Source organism: Melopsittacus undulatus, chromosome 12 (assembly GCF_012275295.1).
Source record: "Melopsittacus undulatus isolate bMelUnd1 chromosome 12, bMelUnd1.mat.Z, whole genome shotgun sequence".
Classification (NCBI taxonomy): Eukaryota; Metazoa; Chordata; class Aves; order Psittaciformes; family Psittaculidae; genus Melopsittacus; species Melopsittacus undulatus.
Genome location: NC_047538.1, coordinates 11676898 through 11698828, shown reverse-complemented (window position 1 = coordinate 11698828; position 21931 = coordinate 11676898). Strand labels below are relative to the sequence as shown.

The 21931-nt window shown below is 42.3% G+C and overlaps 1 protein-coding gene across 2 annotated transcripts; it reads right to left on the bottom strand.

The window, feature by feature from the left end:
* Nucleotides 1-1290: 1290 nt before the first annotated feature.
* On the bottom strand, nt 1291-17288 carry TMEM233 (transmembrane protein 233). 2 transcript variants are annotated; one of them, XM_031047850.2, is made up of 3 exons: nt 17100-17288; nt 9955-10087; nt 1291-1556 (listed from the first exon to the last, which is right to left on the bottom strand). In XM_031047850.2, exons 1-3 carry the CDS (start codon nt 17286-17288, stop codon nt 1435-1437), a joined length of 444 nt encoding a protein of 147 aa, XP_030903710.2. In that variant the 3' UTR covers nt 1291-1434. The 2 variants fall into 2 exon arrangements, with proteins under 2 accessions (XP_030903710.2, XP_005147879.1); XM_005147822.3 differs by having other exon boundaries at nt 1438-3049; nt 9956-10087.
* Nucleotides 17289-21931: the final 4643 nt, after the last annotated feature.

The following is a 21931-nucleotide window of genomic DNA, read 5'->3' as shown; positions in this document are numbered from 1 at the left end:
AATGGACCAGGTCCAAATCTAGATGCATGATGGTGAAGAACTAGTAATTTCCAGAGCCTGTCATAGATAATGAGATTTGCTTATATGCCCCTTAATTCTTCAGCCAGACAACTGCATTCTGCCTTCCACACCCACTGCTGTCACCAAGGGTCTTGCTGATTTGTGCAGTAAAATGCCATTTAGCTTTCCTGTGTTTGATACCTGCCTTTGTATGGGTCTGTCATACCTACTCCAGAACCATTTGATTGCACAAGGACCATATCCATTTCCAGCACAAGCTGCGTTTGACTGCATTTCTCAAACATGCTGTAAAATTTATGTAAACATAAATAAATGAAGAGAACACATATCAGTACATTAGTAAAGCAAAAATATTACCTATGACATAGAAGCACTAAAGGATGTTAGAGGAATTGCTGCATTTTCCCCTCTCTGTCACATTAAGTGGTTTAATACAAAGCCTTTATTTTTATACCAATCAATAGCAGTGCAAGGTAGCAACATCTATCTTCAGAAGCACTGAAGATACAATGGCTTAATCCTCAATTATATTGAGAGCAGGATTCAAAGATATTTATGAGCATCAAGATGCAAGTTAGATTTCCAGTATGGTTTTCAAAAGCATCTGAACAAATCGGGTGTCTAGCTCCTATTGATCTAAATCCTTGTTAGGCACTTTCAAAACATACTTCAAGTTGCCTAGCCCTATCCTCTAATACCCAAATAACTTCAGAAATGTTTCTCCCCTTTCACCCAGCTAGCTGTGGTTTAGTTTACAGTACTGCAGTTTAATATTCTGCAGAAGGATGAAGCTTTTTGTACATGCTTTGATTTCTGTCCCATAGAAAACTAGTACTACAGCAATATGGTATGATGCCAGGAATTCAAGGTGGTGGAAATGTGACCTGTTACCTGGTGAGAGACCTCCTTTGACCACTTTCCTCTCATGGCAGGAAAGACACAAAGTGACCACTGAAGGACCATTTGGAAAAGGCCTCAACACTTTCTGGATGCTATTTTGAAAAGGAAGCAAAGAGCCTACCTTGCTGTTGTTTTGAGCATTAACTGATCTCTGGTAACTTCTGAATGTCCTATCTCCTCTACAGGCTGGTTGTATAGTATCACATAGGCCAGAAATCCTGCTTTTGCTCTGATTCACTTTATTTTGAAACTATCCAAGGTCAGGAAAAGGGACATTACTCTATAAAATAGAAGAGGCAATAAAACTTAGGAAAGACACTTCCCACATACCAGAATGGACATGAATTAAAAGTAACTTTATTCCACTTTCTCAATTACAGTTCTATCATATCTGATAATAAGGAAAGCTACTAAAAGTCCAACAAGACATCTCAGACCATTGAAATAGTATTCAAAAACCAAAAAGGAGTTCACAAAACAGCCAGTTCTTGGGATCTTCAAAATCAGTGGCATTTATCCCATGTGGATAAATCCAATCAGTGTAAATGCTGAAAAAATCAACCAGTGTCTGGGAAGTTTTACACTGGAGTCATTAAGGACAGGCAATGCATCACTGACTTCAATGAAAAACAGAAAGAAAAGCAAAAAAGCACATTAAAAGAATAATATCAAGGCACAGAAAATACATGCTATTTCCAGGCATATGCTGTAACAGGTAAAGGTTTCTAGGGGATTATTTCTTTTTAAACAGGTAGTTGTACTCCTGCCAGGTATGATTTGTCTTACTTGCACCTGAAAAACTCCCATGCATTTCTGGGTAGTCAGTCCAGAGTTATGTTAGTGCAAGAACTGGAGGTGTAAGCTGGTATAGCTTGCTTGAAGATGTAGTAACAATTAAAGCAAATGGAGCAACAACCACTGAAGATGTAGCCATATCTTAATGCTTACCAGAGCTTACTCCTTTTAACATGGTGTGTTTGTGTGACAAAACAAATATATTCCTTGAAACAGTTTCCAGCGAATAAAAACCAGATGTCCCATGCTGAGTTTTCCTAAGGTATCAAGAAACTGCTGTAATTCAGAGGCCATCAATTCTGTAACCTAAGGCTGTTCACTAAGTAATATCTTAGGATCACCAAGAGCATAAGGGTACAAAAGTCTGTCCATCTCTAACTGCATTGATATATAGACTATTCATAGCAAGATGAGAGGATGAACTAAAGAGAAAAGACATGAACAAAGCAGAACACAATGAAATAATGTGACTTGCCAAAGGAACAATAACAAAGGGATGAAGAACATCTATTTAAGCAGATCTTTTGTCAGATAAAAAAAATAGGAGCTTTTTACATACATGAAGTTTAAACATGAAAATATGATCAAGTGCAACTTTAATGCAGAACTGGAGCTAAATCAAGGGAATTCAACAATGAAAGACAACAAAACAAAACCGAATCATGAAATACAATATGGGTGCTATGGAAGAAGAGTATCTCTTAATAATCAAAGTGATTGAATCGGTCCCAGGTGGTTAAAAATCCAAGGTAAAGACCTAAGAGCTGAGGATGACAGATGAAAGCAGCCACTGAGTCAGAGTATGCCCAGGCACTATAAAATCTCGCAGCACGATCGAATCACAAACCCATGGTTATGCCTGTGATACGTTGAGACTATTTTAAAGTAATGAAAGAATCCTTAATGGCCTGATCCAAAACCCACTAAAGACTATAGGAGTTCTTTTACCTGCTTCAGTGGGCTGTGCATCATTGTACACTATAAACAGTTGAGATATGTTGGCTTTGTCTGGCTAGGGTCAGCCAGGGAACATCATGGATCCAGCATACATTCCATGTAAATGAGAAAGAAAAGGGAGTTGTTAGGGCAAGATCTCATTATACATTAGGGTAAAAGAGAAAATGCTGCTTTACACTGAGATTTCTTACAAATAAATAATTGGAAAACCTGGTCATGTCATGCTGATTAACTAGTTCATCCACCAGCAACATGCCTCTGCAGACTTGTAGGGTCAAATCTAACAGTCTGGAATGGTTTCCTTCTCTTCTTTTTCCCCTCCTGAGATTTACATGATGATATCCTCCATGTGCATTCCCAGTCTTCATATAGCATACTGCAAGGACACAGAAATATATATTTTAAAGGAGGAAAAGACAGACAGCTTGCCTTGTGAGTTTAAATTATTAATTCTACAGATCTAATGGATACTTTATTCCACATTAGTGGCACTTGTTCTCTTAAACATCCCTGTAGATTAGTGGTTCAATACAGATTTGAATCAGAGCTAGGTTTCTAATGGCACTAGTCATCTGTCAGTCTGAACTGCATTTTTAAACTGGGTTACCTGAATCGATGCAAGTTAGCATCTTTCATTGCCAGAAAATGGGCTCTTATTTGACAAAGTTTCACGAGGTCACCAGCATCTCTGTTTCCTTGAAGTGGTACATAAACCAGTCAGGCAAGAAGAGTACTTTCAGCAGTAGACTACTCAGTAAATACAATAGCAATACATGACAGACATTTTAAAAGGACCGGGTAACCCCTCTTATGTAGCTGCATTAAGAAAGATCTGAGAAGTTCCCTCAAATTCTTGTGTAGAGGTAGGTCTCAGACATTATCCATTGATGTACTGATCCCACTGACTTGTCCCTGAATGCTGGGCTGTCTGCTGTATTCCAAGACATCTTCTCCACCAGGCAGCTGCCTTTTAGAGGCTCCTTACAGAGGAATCTAGGGCATGAGGCGCTAAACAGTAAATATATCCTGAATACAGCATTAAGTCCTTTGTTGATTGTCTCTTGGATGTTCAGGATTTCTTGGAGGCTCAGGACTCCAATGGGCAGAATCTATTGTGGGGACATTTCCCCCATTCACAGATGAAAGGTGGTTTGCTTTTGTGCCTCTACATATATCTGCCCACTACTCAGCCTCTGCACTGACAAAGCGTGTTTGATAGACAGGTGGAGGACTTTAAGCTCTTAGGTTTTTACAAACCCAGTAACAAGAGGCAGGAGATGAACAGTTAATGTCCTTACTGAGAGAAAAGCAGCAGTACGAGCACACTGGCTAGGTGGACACCAAGAATTAGTGTGGGTAAAAAACAATAGGAATTCCCTGACCTCAGACTTTGTGCTCTGTCAGTGACTGGCAGGTCAGTCCCTGCTGCAAGAGGCAGGTAGTCTTCCTTGACTTTGTTTTTTTCCCTATGGTAAGATACACTGAACAGGTTTGGCAATGTAAAGATCTGGAGGCTGACCTGTGCAATTTCTGTCATCTTACTCAGTTTATTCTGTCTGAGAGACAGTCACTCAGTGAAATGGCTACAGAGGCTTTTGAGAACCTCAGGAAGGGAACAACAGATTGAAAATAACCTTGTATGCCTTTTCCCCTGAAGAATTATTTCTAAGAAAAACACATGTATACACCTCCCTGGTGCACAGTCTAAATGCTCACTACTTTCCACCAGTAATCACCAATGTAGCATTACTGCACGTATGCTTGATTTAAGACCCTACTGATGATGAAACAGTACAAGCTAGTACTTCCCTCACAGCCTGGCTGTTTCTGTGCTCCTTCAGAGCCATGCTGACAGGTGCTATTTCTGTGACTTGCTTGGGGTGAAGTTCTAGATCAAGTGAGATTAAAGAAGGGATCAGAAGTTCACACTCCTCTATGAAAGCATTAAAATATCACAGTGGTTTGCATGAAATTCTGTAGTCACTGAACACAACTGCCCTTCTTACATTCTACCCTGCCTGGGGCACTGGGGTTCAACATAAACAATGAGCTTCTGATGTGAAGTTAAGAAGTCTAGCATGCTGGTCCGTTGGCAGGTGTTTCTTGCTGTCCTTTCCTTCAGTACTTCGGCCACCCTTCCTCATACTAAAGAGCCTCAGTCAGAGCTCTACAGAAAAGGCTTCTGTCTTTACTTACTTTACTGAGTAGTTCTCCACATTTTTACTTGACTCACTCCTACTTGCCTAGAGTGCAGAGAACCACAAGAGAGGTGTACAAAACTCAGGGGCTTTATATGATATGTGTTGTGGATCAAGTGGGAAACAAAGCTCAAGTAAGCTCTAGCTCTGCCCTGAGCAGCACTGTCAAGCATAACTCAGACACTAGAGGTAGTCTAGAAGTATGTTCTGTAAGAAGCTGCATATTGTTTCAGACTAGCAATAGGTTATGCAGCAAACCCAGCCATGGAAGAGCAACGCATGATTCCTGTGGTAGCATGAAGTAGAACATGACATGCTGAGAACCAGTTAAGAAAAGAGCTTGGGATACTTGGGGTGTCCTTCAATTAAGGTGGTTCCAACCCAGCATCATGTTTCCCTAACTCCTACCAGTGGGACTCAAATGGAAACCAAAGACACCAAATGTCTTGTGTTATCAAAAAGCAAAACAAAACAGACTTTGCAATATGTCCCAAAAATGTGGAGTCTGCTCTGAAAACACAGATTGTGAACTACTGGAGAGCCCTCATTCACTGATAAAATCATCAGCTTTTACTGATTAAAATACTTGGAAAGAGATAGGAAAGCTGACTCCAAAGTTATCCAAGTCAGTGGAAAGGTTACTAACAGGCTTCATGAAGGAGCATGGTCCTGGATCAGAGCAGTCATCTTTGAAGCATCCTGTCTTTGACAGTGACAGGTTACAAATACCTGAAGGGACTGTGTCAGAAAAGGCTACATCCAGGGAGATATTTCTTCCTTCCAGCTCTGTCAGTCTGAAGCTGAGAAACTTCCTGAGCATGAGATTATATCTGCACCTTTGAATTTAAGCTTCTTCTTGTAACTTCATTTGTTGCTGTTGCAAGTACTTAGTATTCTTTACATCCACAGCAACTAGAAGGACAAGTCCCACAGCTGCACTTTATGTCACATGGAAAGTACCTCCTTCTCATTTAAAGCTGCTTTCTCTGGTGCCCCTTTATCACATCCATAACAGACAACAAATAATCACTATTTCACTGCCTTTAACTACAGATTCCTAAGTCTTTTCCAAGCTGAAGAGATTGTGTCTGTCTGAATAGAAACTTTTTTCATACCTTGCAGCCCCCCTCTTATTTTTGATGTGTCTTCTTTAGCCAAGGACATCAGACTAAGGCCACATGCAGGCTGTGGCACACAGCTCTGTACTGTTGCAGTTCCTAGGGATGTCTCCTTATGGAGGACATATGTCCCTTTTCTCACTGCAGTTCTTGAGGGACAACATGTCTGTGGGCACATACTCAGGGCTAGACTCAGTGGTGATACAAATAGTGGTTTAAGTTACATCTGAGCAGTGGAAGTGTAATTCAGCATTCAGAACTGGCAAATTAGGAGTGCAGAAGATGACAGGAAAGGGTGAAAGTTACAGAATGGATTATGAATAAATTTGGCCTGGTGTGGAATGAAGGACAGCTTTGATTCAGCACATATCACAGCTTAGCACTCAGTGATTCCTCACCATAACAAGGAACAAAACAGTTTACACTGATCAAGACAGACAAGTTTTATTGCTGGGCTGTTAACTCCAGTGATGCAAGAGACAGCTCTCCCTTGTATACATGCAGGGTCATGGCTGCAGAAGGTAAATGGTTACCAAGTGTTGGGTGGGCCTTGTTCCAGTCTATAAATATGTGTGTGTATCACTGTACATCTTAATATATGTTTGATAAAGATAACATGCCAGTGTTAAAGACAAATGAGACTCTCCAAAGCAGCAGTAGAAACCCTGAGTAAATCTCCAAAATGAAAAGTCAAGGCTGTTTTTCCATGAAGATGTAGGTGTCACCTGCTGTAACTCCTGTGCTACCATTGCTCTGCAACTAAATATACCAAAGAAGCCATGCAAGGAAGCTTGGGACTCAGAGGCAGGAATTTTCTGAGAACTGAAGGGATCTTCCTCTTCCCAAAGTCGACCAGCATTACTGGGGGTATTACTGGGGTATAATGTCCCAGTTTGTTCAAAGCAGGAATTTCTTGTACTTCCTCTCTCTGCAGCTTCTACCATTTCTTTCCTCAACACCCCTGACTAGATGTTTTTCTCCTAGCTGAGGCATGTGAAGTACAATGGACCCCTCCTCAGCTCTGCTTAAAGCACAAGATTTAACCACTTTCCCGAGCAAGATGAAACGTGTAGTAGGTTTGGGTACTGGAAAGCCCGAAAAGATGTGGGAACAGATAACGTTAGTTGGAATTTTTAATAGGCATATAGATTTTGATACTCAGGCTACTAAATTCAGCAAGTTAGCCACTGACCTCATTGAATTGGTCTTCTAGAAATACCATTCATAGAGAGGAAATTACTGTCCAGTGAATGCTGAAGGAATCTGCATCCAGAGATGGAGAAGTATTTGAATGCTCATTCACAGAGCTTTCAATGAGAGATGCTCAAGAGTGGCAAAGAGGGTTTTGAGCCATTAAGTTGTGAGTTTGTACAGAAGTAGACCTAGAAACTGTTGAAGACAGCAAGGGACTGCTTGAGACTGTGTAGCAGTGGTGGTGCTAGGCCACAGGGCACCGTGTCCAGAACTGCTACAGCAGCTGTCTGGCATATCAGATGCCTTGACCCAGATGGAGTTTTGGAAGGAGGAAGAAGCTGTCCACACTGCAGATGTAGGGAGTGACTGCTGCCTGTCTTTGGGGCTGGGGCACTGGTGGCCCCTCTGGTGAGAGCTGTGCTCCGAATTGAGTACCCAGAGAAAAGGGCTTCTGGAAGACGTGAGCAGACTGCAGGAATCAGGGTGTACAAACAGAAGACCAACAAAGCCTGCACAGAGACTCTGGAGAGAATAGTGTCTGAGCTCCACAAAGCAAGGATGAACAACTAAAGGCTACACTTGAACTAGGGCTGAATGGAGACTTCCAGGATGGGGAAGGCCTGAAGTTTGTGACTTCAGTAGAAGAAGGTTCCTTCTTGTCCTGCAGATCCTCCAGGACACGTGTAGCCAGCCCCATAGGTGAGGGTGAAGAGTTGTTTTGAAGGGGACTTCAGAGCCAATTGACCCTGAGCCAGGTTTCTGTATCAAGAGGAAAAGTTGAGTAACAGCTGGTAGAGATTCGCTCCTGCCAACCTGACGTGGATGTCTCAAGTTTGTTGCATTCCAGAAGTTCAGACATGGAACATGACAGAACTCCTGAGGCCCATCCAGTCCTCAAACTCATTATACATTGAATCTTTGATACTGTCAGCAGGACCATAAGTAATCAGAATGAGCTAGTTAAGTTTATCAAAGAGTTTATGAATACTCAAGTAACATCCCCTGTGAGAAGCTCTAGCAGTCATGGGAGAAGATAAAGTACCAGCACAGATTAGAAATGGGATGGTGGGATGGTAAACAACAAACTCTAGGAGAAATACATCAGAACATGGAATACAAGGGGGTACTCTCAGTGGTAATTTGCAGTGAGAGTTGTTACCCTTTGAAGAGCAAAAGGAGCCATAAGGAATGTCAGCAAGAACAACTCAGTAACACTTTAGCTGATGAATTTCATGTGAATAAAATACACAATAATGAATCCTGGAAAGGTCAAGCTTTCCATAGATATTGCTGAAGTCTAAACTAACTTTCAGGAAAAAATAATCATGTGTAGGTCATAGAAATCAAAACTACTTTTAAAAAAATCCTCAAAAGACAAAAGAAAAAGCCGAAGTCATATTACAGTGATTTACTGCTGCTCACTTTCTTGAGGATAGGAGAGAGAGGTGCTTACAAATGCTAGCTAGATATAAAGTGCTAACTACCACTAACATCTGGGAGTGGGCGCAAAGAAGCATGCACAAGGTCAGCACACAGGGTCCTACTGTAGCAGAAGTGAAATGCTGACTACAACTAAATGTATGTAGTGTGCCCTGGTTAATGTTTGTATGCTTGAAGGCAGTGCTGCCTGCCAGTTCCTGAGCTGCTATCCCTGTCTGAGGAATGATGAGTAAGGTAGCAGAAGGGACCAGAGGAATTTACTGCTGCTGTCAGTTACAAAACTTGGCACACCCCGCCTGAAGTGGCTTGGTTTTAGGTATGTGAGGGCTGAGCAAACTGAACACGGGCTGAACCAAAGAAAGATTCATGCTTGCAAAATGCATGGGAGATGAATGAATATACAGTAAGTTTCTGATCCTGCAGCACTGATATCCTACAGAAATGGATCCCATCTCCACTAACTTTCCTGTAGTTCAATATGGCATTCTTCTAACCAGCCACTCCTTTCCACTCTCTGGATATGTTTGCATTTCAGTAGTGGATGAGGTGATCTCTGTTTATTGTTTATACATAAGTTTGTACAGTGCACTGAAAGGCTCTCCTATCAAAACCTCCAGTAATAAATGGATTTAAATTAGTTATTTTAATGTGAAATTCACATTACTATGAAGAAAATAACATACTGGTGCATAATCTTGCATATTTTATCAATACCCCTATTACTTTTGTCCTCTTTTCCAAACAAGCTTATAATCCATCTGGGTCACCACTGTGCATAGAGATTCCTTTGTCCACTGTTGTTCCAGGTGTAGGAAGGCATATCAGAATCATACAGCACTGAGAGTGAACAACCCTACCCCACAGCAAGCCAAGTCAAAATGACATTTGTGGTCACTTTTGATATAGTTAGGGTCACCTTAGCATTAAACAGTAAAATAGTAATCAGCTGCCACCTTCTCCTTGCAAAGGTAAAAAGATATGTTAGACAGACTATGAGACTGAAAATTAGCACCTGAGGACTCTATTACCTGAAATCTAAGGATGTCTATGCACTTGGTCTTGCAGATGATGAAACTGAGGGGCAGAAGGTAAACAAAAAGCAACTTGCCTAAACTGGAAACAAGAACCGGACCTGCATGAATTTCTAGAAAATCACTGCTGCTAAGACAGAGTCACTTGCATTTAACCACAGACAACAGAAATTTCCAAATTGCAAAATAAGTAAAAATTACGTTTTAACATTAGTGGATAGTTCTGATAATCTTTAGGTTTTTATTTGGAGGCCTGTGCACAGAGAAGTGTTTGCACTGGAACTAGCAGCACTGTGCTTACCGTTGTGAAATGAACTATGCAGTAGACTCCAATGACAAGGCCGATGATGATAGATATAGCAGCAATCCAGAGGGCATTGCGACCCAGTCTTTTTGAGCCTTCGATATCTCCTTGATTATAACTGTTTAAAGCCTGCAAAAGAGAAACAGAGTTGGTGACTTTTATTAAACAAAAATCTGTACACAGACCAACGTGACTTCTTCGCACTAACATGAAGTTCTCTGTACACTGGTCCTATAGGAAGGACTTCAGACAATGGTGAAGGACTTCAGACCATGGTGATTTGCTTTGCAACATCCACTGCCACCAGCTGGAGGGAAGCAGGGAATCTACTTTTCAGTTCTGCTCATTTCATCACTCTTATTTTCAGTGGTGAGGCTATAGTCATATGATGAGTTTTCTTGTACACAACAGCATAAAAGCTGTTAGATCAACTCTAATCCGCCTACTTGACTAAATCAGTTTTGTTTATCTCTGGAAGTATTTTTACAGTGTATGTGAACCGTTAGATGGCCTCTTCACCAGCAGCCAAATAAACTCTTACACTTTATAGGCCTGTAAGCATGAAAGGGAGCATAACTAGGCTGTATTTTTACAGAAAGCCTCAGGAAAACTTTTTAAAAAAGGCTTACTAATTTCCTATTTTTCCAATGGAAACTTTTCAGAAAGTTTGGAGAATTAATAGGTAGTTTATTGGTGGGAATAAAACCCAGCCCAAAACAAACCGAAGAAATACAGATAATCTGAACAAAAAATCCAAAAGATTTCTAGCCATCTTGATGGGCTAGAAACTTGGTCCCTTTGAAGTTTTTGAATACACTCATAATTATCATCATCTACATCCTGAGGTATCACACCAGACATACAGATATTATCTCATGAGACTCAACTTTACCCACTCATGATTTAGCAGATATTCATTACATTAGATATACATTACACAGACCATACAAATATTCATTACATGCACAGATTGCAAGTCTTTTGTGAGATGGGCTATAAGACTTTCTGAATTCGTTTTTGGTTTAAACACACCATATATTGGAAGACTCAATGAAAGACGCTGAAGTATTCTCCTACACGAGTCTAATGCATTTGCAGTAACTTTATACCAGAATAAGATATTACCAAAGAATTTTTTAAAATGGTTATTATTAAGAATTATTTTGTAAGATCAGGGGAGTTTGGGTTCATAAACTGAGACATTGAGTGGAAATTTCTTAATCAGATTGAACTCCTGAACTATTTCAGCAGACTTCCTCAGGGAATCAAGTTAGTCATAACCTGATTCCCTGAGGATGTTCTTCAGCTCTTTATCATACTGTTCTTTAGTATCTCTGCAGTACTGCAGGAAGTATCCCAAAAACTGAAAATACAGGGGGAGAAATATGGAGACCTGATCAAATTAACTCTTCTGTGCACTAAATAATTCAGATTGCCTTTAGAAAACAACTGGATGAGGTATTGCCAAGTGCTGTCACGGAAGTGCTTTAGTTACTAATCACTTTGTGCGGCAAAGACAGAGCAGCAGCTACTTCAGCAGAGTGAAGATCCAAGACTGTGGAGAGCAGGAAAGGAATGAACTTCAGAGGACACCAAGCTTTGCTGCAGAGCCTTTTTTCCCAAGCAGAAAAATAATTAGGGACATTTTCTCTGTGTGTTCTCTCAATTAGCAAGCACACACAAGTTAATGGGCTAGATGCATCCTTGGTGTTAGCACTGCAGTAAGATCACTCTGCCAAGACAGTCCCAAAGCAATGAAGTCTATATTCCTACAATTGCATCTCATGGATAAGTGCAGGTACTTATTCTCTGGTGTCTAAGAAAGACTGAGCTGCTGATGCACTCTGGCCCTTAAAGAGAGCACTGACACATTTCTTCTGTTCCTGGAAGCTTACATACCTAAACATTTCTCTGTTTTATTTCCCTAAAGAATATTGCTAATACCTCTGCTCTGCTGTCAGATTTTGTTGAGGTTGGCTACTGGACCTTAATGATATAGTGGGGAAAGAAGGAAGAGATGGAAATGACACAAATACCTAGTCAAATAGGATGATGTCACCTCTGATTCTTCACCAATGCAGCCTCCTGTTACAAAGCATGGCTGGCATAGTTCCTCTCACCTAAGGTACTCCACTGTTCTCAACACTCCTATCTGCAGGAGAAGAGCTTGCTTAGGTTTTTCACAAAGTACATTTGGGAAGATCAACAAAAGGAGGATCAGGAGAAACATTGCTTGGCCTTGAGCAGGCTGACTTCTGCCTCTGTCAGCAGCTATGAATGCAACTGTGGCTACAGGGAGCTAGATGGAGAAGCATCACTGAGAGCCCAGTCCTGTACTTTGTTCTCCCCACCCATCATTCACTTTGGGTGACATCTAGAGAATGGTCCTGCAAACACTCTAAACTCCGTTCTCCATATATACAACCTCAAGACTGACAGAGTTGTAACTGAGACACAGCAGCACCAGCTTGCAGTTCTGCACAATTTTACTAACGTATTTAGGAAGCCTGGAGAATATCCATGTGATTTCTGCAGGTACTACATAAATAATTCACTCTGTGCACTTTAATAAATAATGTCATTTTAATACAAATCCATGATGGAGAGGAGAAAAATTGCATTAATGATAAAGAGGAGGATTTAGGAGAGACAGGAAGGAGACAAAAGTTTCTTTATTAAGAGGTTAAATTAAATAGCGTAACTTAGACAGTGATCAAGAAGAAAAGAGATTTGGGGGAGTGGTTGGGGTCTGATGCAAAGCTCTTTGAAATTCATTTACTGCTGTCAGCTTCAGAGGGCCTTTGAATCAAGCATCCAGTTTTCAGTGTTAGACATAGACAACATTAACAGTTAAAGCCTTAAATGTTACATCTGTTTATTTCAAAGGGCTAGGCAATATATACAGGATACAGCATCTGTGTGAGACATTTGGTCTGTCCAACTTTTCAAACCAATTTCTGCCATTTTCAGCCTAATACCGTATGATTTCTCAGGTTTCTGCTACCTCACTTACTATGAAGTCATAAGCTAAATTAAAGCCATAGTTCTGCAGCTGCTTATTTACTTGAGTAACCTCAGTGACTTCACCAGGTTCATACATATCTATTTATAAAGGATATTCACAGTTCAACAATGAAGCAGCTTCACCTCATATGAACACAAATTCACTGAATTAGTTACAAACTATTAATCTCTTTTAATGTGCATTTTCTGATCCACATTCTCAGAGTGCTGTAATTCAAAATACTCAATTACTTCAGAAATGCTCCTCTACATCTCTCACAAACCAGGGCAGACCAGGCTGATGTTCTCTGATCAACATTCTCCTGGCTTTCTATGAGCCAGACTGTAACAAACCTTATCTGGCTGTGCCTGGAAATGAGACATTCTCTATAGTTCAGACCAAAGGAAGAATGAGACATGCTGGCTCAGTGTGACTCCTTACTGTAAGAGCAACTTACAGAGAAAGCAGAGGGGGACTCAGCGAGCAATTCAGAACCAGGCTTGATCTCTGCTTTTTGGCAAGCAGGCAGGTGATGAGCAGGACACAATGAAAGGGGAGTTTGCTCTGCAGGTTGTATAGTGGCATGCAAACAGTGCTGGACTTCTGCGTCTCTTGTTTGCAAAGGAAAAGCTTACCAGTTTGCAGAGGTAAGGACGATGCAAAAATGATTAAGAAAAGCAGCTGACCCTTGTTGTTTAGTACTCCAGGTAGGTACAGGCTGTCCCATATGGTGTCAGGTGTCCAAGGACCTATGAGTTACTTAAGAAAAGCTGTATAAATAATAAACTTTCCAAATAAACTTTCTACCTAAAGAGAAGTATAGCTGTGGTCACAGATGTATGTTTGACCTAACCAAAGCAAATATACTGTACAAGGCTCTTTAGGATCCCAGTTAGAAGAGGTGAAGGACCCCCTCAGAAAGTAAGTTCCGTGACTTCTACCACACTCTTGTTTGTTGTCTTTGCTTAGGGAAACTAATCTACAGACAAGGCATGTGAATCCAAGGGTAACAAATTCAAAGAGCCTGTTACTATCAGAGGCAGATGAGTCAAGATTGTCACAGCTTGGCCACATACATTGTTTGAAACATGCAAATAATTAGAAATGTGTCAACATAAAGAGGGAGTAAGGAGCAAACTGGCAGGGAGAAATAACTTTTGAGAGACTATTATGAAGTTATTACAAATCTAAGGCTCTATAAATTTGATGATATCCTACATACACTTATTTGAAATAGAGACAACTGAAGATGGCATACTGAGAAAGGCCAAAGTTAGTTCAACTGAAAAACCTTAATGCTGGCATTAGAAGTATCAGATTCATTTTTCAGAGCTGTCCCATAGCCTCCCTCTGATTCCATGAGCTGGACACAAACCAACCCAGCTGAGCCAGGTTTCAGATACAACTGGCAGCTCAGTGCCAGCAAAGTGCTTTTTGGGTTCACAACAGGGGGAAAAGATATCACTGCAGATAAGGAGCCACACCATGGCAGTCTCTCTGTCAAGAGCCTCTTGACTGTGGTACCTGCCCCACACTCCTGCCCTGATGCCTGTGGTCTCACCTATGCTAAAAAGAATAGGGAGGGTCTGAGTAAGGCACCTCTGGGACTGAGTGAGCCAGATAATTGTACAGCAGGATTATATAGCAGCTGAAAGCAATAGGAAGCAGAAGAACTGATGGCATCTGGCTGGAGCTGCAGGGGAGTACTAAGTGCTCCTGCAGGCAGGAGTCCTGGCCAGGACTCTGGGGAAAACAGATGTCCATCTGCTAAAAAACACCAAGCAATCCTCACACCTGAAAGTGACCAGCAAGAAGGGGGCTGCTCTTGTAATGCCAATGTATCAACACCCCGATGCCATTGAGTGTCCATTCTACCAGCTCTTCTCTTACCCCATCACAGAAAATAGATTTCCTTCGCAAAGGAGGTAAGGAACAAGAAAGGTTATTATCACAATAGGGAGCACTTGGGAGAGGTTGATGCTAAAAATATATTCAAGAAGGTAAGATCTGAAATGATAAGGTTTGTGTGTGTGTTTGTTAAGGTGAGAAAGACATGAGGAAACCAGGGCTGGAGTTCTAAAAGTAGCAGCAGAAGACACTGAAGACAAATCTGTCATTTAATTTGAGGGGTGTTAGAGCCCAGACTCTACTTATAGAGTGAACATTGTCTGAATTGAGAGCACTTAAGGAGGACATGACACAGGCAAGCAGGGTGTTGAACCATAACCCTCTTTCTAGGGGCTCATAGAACTTTTCCTTCTAGACCCATTCCAGGAAGTACAAATTCAAAGACAACTCAACTTTTATGGGTTTTTCTCTCTTCTGACACAAGATCCCAAGCAAGCTCTGCAGATTATAAAGGTATCTTCTGCAATAAAAGCAAACAACTTGCTTCTATATCTCAGTGTTAAACCTTAACAACCCTAGGAAGCAAGCTGAGGAAGAGAGGGAGGATGTAGATCCCAGCAGATGTGGAAAGAAACTCAGCATAGGTTAAAGTGCAGAACCTGGAGTGGAGGTTAATGGAGCAGGTACAGGCTGCAGCTCTAAAAGGCAGGGGCACTGGGCTGTGGAAAAGAAGTTGGACATGTTATTTGCCAGGAAAAGGAGAGGTTTTCGGCAGGAATATGTTGAAACAAAGGATTCAGGTACAGTGCAGGTTATGGGTTTGGTTTTTGTTTTCCCCCTTTCAGGGAGTGGGCAGCTGAGACCTGCACAGACTGTTTAGCATTCAGGAAGTGCTCTTCCCACCCTGGTTTCCACATATCCCCCAGTGACAGTTACTTAAGCCTGACTCTAAAAGCCTGCATGAACTTCAACTGGGGTGTGGGTGGAGATTTTTCCATATGGGGTGCAAAAATCTTTAGAGGCCAAATTGTGTCCTTGACAGTTAACTTTGTGCAGCCCCAGTGCTTTGGTGAAAGCACCGTCACAATGAACAGATGCTCACAGCCCCAGATCATCAGCTCTCATTACTTTATATAGTGTCCACAGATAAAGGATGCTGTGTACCAGCAGAACCCGATCTTCCCAAATCAAGGAAAAGGGCATATTCTAAAGTTAACAACAAAGAAAAGAAACACAGAGGGGAGGAAAAAAGTCGGCTAATGCTTCTCTGGTCAAAATAGGTTGTGAAGGTGGAATAGTTCCTTTAAGTGATTTTCAAGCTTAAGCAATGTGATTTGCGATCAATCTTACTAGTTTCAGAAAAGTGTGCTTTAGTACATTTTAGACACTGGGAATTGTTCTTATACTTACTTGCAAAAAGAAAGAATATTTTCACTTACCTTTTCAGCCTGGCTGTCAGAGAAAAGGATGAAAATACACAATATGTTTTAAACCCTTTTCAGCTCCTAAACAACAGAAATACATTGCAGTATTACTGAGAACACTGATCATGTATATTATTTGAAAAGTCTGGATCTGACTCTGCAACTTCTGATTCAGAGAGGAAGATTCTGTTCTAAGAATCTTCCTGAAGTTAATGGGATTGCTGGATTATTATGGGTTGTAGGAGTAAGGCTGTTCTCTCAGTGTGCTAAACACTCAGTTTTATGAAAGGTTTTGCCACCAACCTACAATTGTAACTGTTGTGTGTTTTATTCTAGCAAAGAGTTTGGATGAAGCTAAAGAACCTGTTTACTGGGAAAAAGGCACTCAGATCATAGTTGATTAGCTGAAACAGAAACCAGATCTGTTCCTTTGCAAATCAGATTTCTGTTGCCCAGTTGCCCCTTTTACACATAGATCTGTGTCCAATTTGGTGTGCAAGTTAGTAGATGTAACAAATCCCACTGACCGGCATAAACCTTCCTCCCTTACATAGCCTGATACTGAAAACTTGATTTGAACAGCCGTTTACTCCTAGTTCATCTGCTGCTAGGACAGAGACATGGGCACCCTGACCGAGCCTGCTGATGCTTTCGGGCTCGCTGCCTCACCTACCTTTGTCCACAGGGTCAGGGACAAGCGGTTAAAAGACGGCTGGGTGCCCGCTAGTCTGACGGCTCCTCCAGCCCCGCTTTGCTCCGGCAGGTCCCGGCCGGGAGCGCGGCGCCCGGGGAGCCGGCGGTTGCCCCTCCGAACACCCAGCCCCAAGCCGAAAGTGGCTCGGGTACCCAGGGGGAGGCTACTCACCATGACGGCGAAGACGAAGGCGACGATGTTGATGGGATAGGCGGGACAGAAGCAGGAGAGGATGCTGAGGAGCAGGTAGCTCTTGGGGCGCCGCTGCGGAGGCTCGTCGGGCAGCTCATCCTCGATGTTGGTCTCGGGGCTGTTCTCCAGAGCCCTCTTGATGTCGGCGCCGGGGGGGAGCGCGGACATGGGGCTGCGGTGCGGTGCGGAGGGCGGCCGGGAAAGCCCAGCGCCGCGCACCGGGCAGGCGGGACCCGCGGCGCTGAGCCAAGGAGCCGCGCCCGGCAGCGCCGCAGGGCGGAGGCGGGGGGGAACGGACGGGGACACGGCCCCTCTTAGGCGGAACCTTTCAACCGGGGAGCAAATTCACCGGAGCTATCGGGGGAAAAAACCAACAGAAGCCGTCGAGGGTTCGCAGCACCGTCCTGCGGCTGCCCCGGCCCGGCGCTGGGAGCTGCCGCTGGCACGGCGGGTCCGGAGCCACATGGCCCTCGGCTGTTCCGGTCCTTCCCGACACTTGTTAACTGTTTGTAGTTAAATGACTTTAAAGGAGTTTGCATTACCCCCGGGGAGAAGTTTGCTGTGTTCTTACACCTTCGTTTCTAGTGCCAGCGGGTACTATCAGCAAAGGCTTTTTCCTTGAGTTGAATTTGTCACCTCCTGACCCCAGTGACTTGCTAAACTTAGCGAAAACACTGAAGATTGGCAGAAAACGACCAACTAAAAGCAGTTTGGTGGCTCAGGCCCAGAGTATTTTTGCCAATTTTAGCAAATCCTCACTGCACATCTCTAAAGTGAAATCCACTTTGGGGTCTGCAGGAGGAGGAGGAAGCAAAAAAGTATCATTTCCCAACCCTAATGTACAGGAAAAAAAAAAAACCAACAAACCCCAAACCCACAAAACAAGCAAATAAAGATCTGCTTCCATCATGGTTTTGAAGGTGGTGAGGAAAAGTACAAGAAGCTTGCACCTAGAAAGGAATAGGCTCTGGTTCTGCCATATGATACTGGGGAAAAGAACTTTATACTTGCAAGGAGCTTCAGCAAAATGGAGAGACATCAGGTGAAGGTTGGAGTTCAGATTTTGCACTGCCTAGCACCTCCTGAGAAGATTTCATTAATGGAAGTTACAGAAAAGAGCAATGTGTGTTATGAGCTTTATGAATGAGCTCCTTGTGTCACTGGGAGTTTTGCAATTGACTTGAATGGAGCCATGTTTCCAGTTTCTGGATGTCATCCTACAAGATACAAGGCAGTTAACACAGTAAAGACATAAGAAATGCGAGTGCAGTATTTTCACTTTTGTGAATTAATCTCTCAACTGCATGCCTGGAATATAACATGGAATGAGAATCGGCTGAGCTATCAAAATGTCAAAAGAACATAGTCTATGTCTTTAGGAAAGAGTAAGAAATACCAAGTTACATCGTGCTTGCCAATGTATCCATTAGTGTCCAGGAGCAAGCTCTTTGTAGCTGTAAAATCTCTGATACGTTTGTTCTCAGGGGACTTTAAGCTTAGTTACCAGACAAGCTCAGAAAACACAGTTCACATCACACCACACAATTACTTTGAGAATTGATTTCAAGTGGGGATGGAGACCATTGGATGTATCTTTCACAAGGGATCAGCATCATCCAGGGTCACTCAAGTCTTTAATCCATGAGACTACTTTTAGGGAAACATTGTAGTGCCTTCGTGAGTCTGAGTTTGTCTGCTTGCCCTTGAGCATCCAGCTCACTTAGGGCAGTTTGAGCCGTTAATGTTGAACATTAACAAGCACAACAAAAAACTGCTGTGCAATCAGTTACATAGAGGAGACTAAATTGTATGCAAAGATTAGCCAGGGAGACCTGAAACTTGGGTATGAGGATAGGATGTAGTTTTTCCCTAGCTTCAGACATTTAGTTTAAGTGCCTTTTAGGGGACCTCCAAGAGGGTCATTCAGAGGCTGGTGGAGTTACCAGTCACATCAGGCCAACAACCTGCAATACTTCTTTCTCAGCGGACCAGGAACTGTAGGAGGAATCTGTTAAATTAGACCATGTGAATCCCTTCCCAGGTCTCTCAAACACAGCACAGAGCTAACAGTAGAATTGTGCATTTCTGAAAACAGTAAAGTTTAATTGTTCAAATGAGGCTTCTAAGGGATGCTAATGGATTGTAAAGAAAGCAGGAGACAGGAAGTGGCGAGATGTGTGGAGCCATAGAGGATATTATTCAGGGACAATTTGTTATAATGAGAGTTCATTAAGAGGTTCTTGAGACAAAGAGTTGTGTCACAAGGCAGTTATTGTAGCTGAATCTAATGGTTTGTTTTATGTAGATCCTTTAAAATCCAAGAAGTATATCCTGTTAGGACAAGAGATTCAATTTTAAATGGCACTGGCTTCTAACCACTTACTGAGAGAAAGGAAAAGGAGGTATTCGGCCAGTATGGTTTCACAGATGGCATTGATGGGCGGTAGTTATATTCCTGGGAACCTGGGAAAGGTTCTCACCTCAGAGTTAACCCCTGTGCTGAGATGGCTCAGCAGAAAAGCTGTGAAAATGATTTAAGAACATTAACTGAGAGTTTTAAGATGTAGTTCCAGGAACAATCACAAAAATAGCCCTCCAAGAAAATGAGTCAGAGTACCCAATATTCTTGCTTACAGCCTTGCGCTTCAGGCTGAGTCTTGAAAAAGAAACTGATCACTCTGCACAGGGCAGCAATTTTCCCAGTGCTATGAGTAAGGCAAGATGCAGGATAAATTGCTTATCATGATGGGCAAGGCAGATGGGCTAAAGACACGACAGTTTCAAGATATCTTTTAAAGGTCTTCTTTCCCTGATTTCAAATGATGCTATAGCTTGACAGTAGGATTTATTGTAAGGCAGGATATGGTCTCTCCAGTACACTTAGCTGTACTGCTGCTGGTAGGACTCTCCTCAAAGGCATGTCCATAGCTTGCAGTGGTTCTGGAGAGAAGCTCCAGTGGCTGCACACACAAGTCAAAGTCCACATAAAGATCAAAATGGTAGTTTAACACTGAGATTGTTTGGGACTAACACATGTGTCCAGACATGAGACGAGGAGCTTCCTCACTGGTTCTCCACAGCACTAAGAGAGCAGAGTTGCTGCAAATCCTGAGCACTATGAACTCTTCTTAAGTGCAGAGTCACACCAGAAGATGTTACTGGGACCTTGCACTGGCCTGAGGGACTGGTCAGCTGGGTTGGGCTTCCCCAGTTCCAAGTGAGGTGAGGGAGGCATTTCTGGATCACAGCTCTTGCTGGAACAAACTGGCCTTAACACAGGAGTGTGTTTGATTAGTACAGTCAATCCCAATGCAGCAGAACTGGTGATGTTCAAACAACCCTGATTTCAGACCATGCTCTCTGCTGTCCTATGGCAAAAATGAGCATATTGTTTTTTCCCACCTACTCTTAGGAAAAAAGAAAGTAACTGAATTTTTTAAGATAGTGCAGTATTCCCAGCAGAGGAATGGTAACCTGGTGGTAATGCAAACAGTGTCTTTCTAAACCAAACGATCTGTTATTTCTCAGTATGGCCATACAACTTCCTATCATTGCCTCTGTTTCAAGCCCTTCTGGGTTATTAAATAGAGGAAAGGACTATAGAAATAATAAAGGATGTCTGTGGGCAGCACTTCTATGCTTTTCCACAGAACTGTTGTTCTCTGGCTAGATCATGGACTCAAGCCTTTCCAAATACAGCAGACAAGATGTTGACAGAAACCTTTCCCCACCCAGCCTTAAGCACCACTTCTAGGAAAGGAGGTCACAGGAACAGCCCATGGCCATGTAAGACTCCAGACTGAATTCACTTATCTGAAGAAAAACCCACCCAAGCATCTTCCAATATTTAGGCATACATTATCCTTCCTGAGAGAACAGTAAATCAGGCTGCCTTGTAATCCCAAAGGAAAACTATAAACTGGAAATTAAGTAATGTGATATCTAAAATTCTCATGCTGTATCCATTGCAGAGTAATTTAAAATTCTTCATCTATTTCATCTCAGTATCTCATGACAGTAAACCCACATGTTTTACAAAGGACCAAGGAAGCCCATGGGAATTAAGGCTGTGTGTACACAGCACGGTACTTCTGCCGTGTAGCTCAATGCTCTGACTCTGCTCCCCAAAAGGTGGGTCACCTGGAGATGAGCCACACAAGATCAGATGGAGGTCCCCCATATTCCAAACCCAAGTACTTCAGTTTGTACAGAAGTATTCTATGGGGAAGCAGGGGAAAACTGACCTGCACAGTACTGTGGGAGACCTGTGCTGTGCTGTGAGGAGTCCTTGTTTTATCTCAGTGCTCCATTTCCCTGCAAATGGGTTCATGTTCTTCTCCTTATGACTGTCAAGACAGTCTGTTGTAGCAGACTTTTAGCAGCACTGAAATGGCAGGTTTATTTATTTCCAGGACTTCCTGAAAATGTTTAAAGACCTGTTAGTATAGGAATTGGAACATTTTTGCCAACTTGAGTGGCATTTGAATGAGCAAAGAAGTTGCAAACTGATTTGTGCTAGCAACTAACTGAAAATTGCAGGTTTGTTTTCGTAAATTCAAGTGTTTCAGGATTATTTAAGCTTGTTTCTTATTCTGTTAAGACATTTGATGCAGAGAGTGAGTGTAATTAGCTCTCACCCACCCCACAGTCAGTCTAGAATCTCTTCATAGATTTCTCTGGATCAGCTCCAGCTTCCCACAATACAAACAAGAGCAATACACAGGCATGGTTATACGTATTGTTCTGTGGCTGGACTAGGTCAGTTCTGTTACTGACAACCAGGGTAAGGCTTGTATCAAAAGGCTAAATTC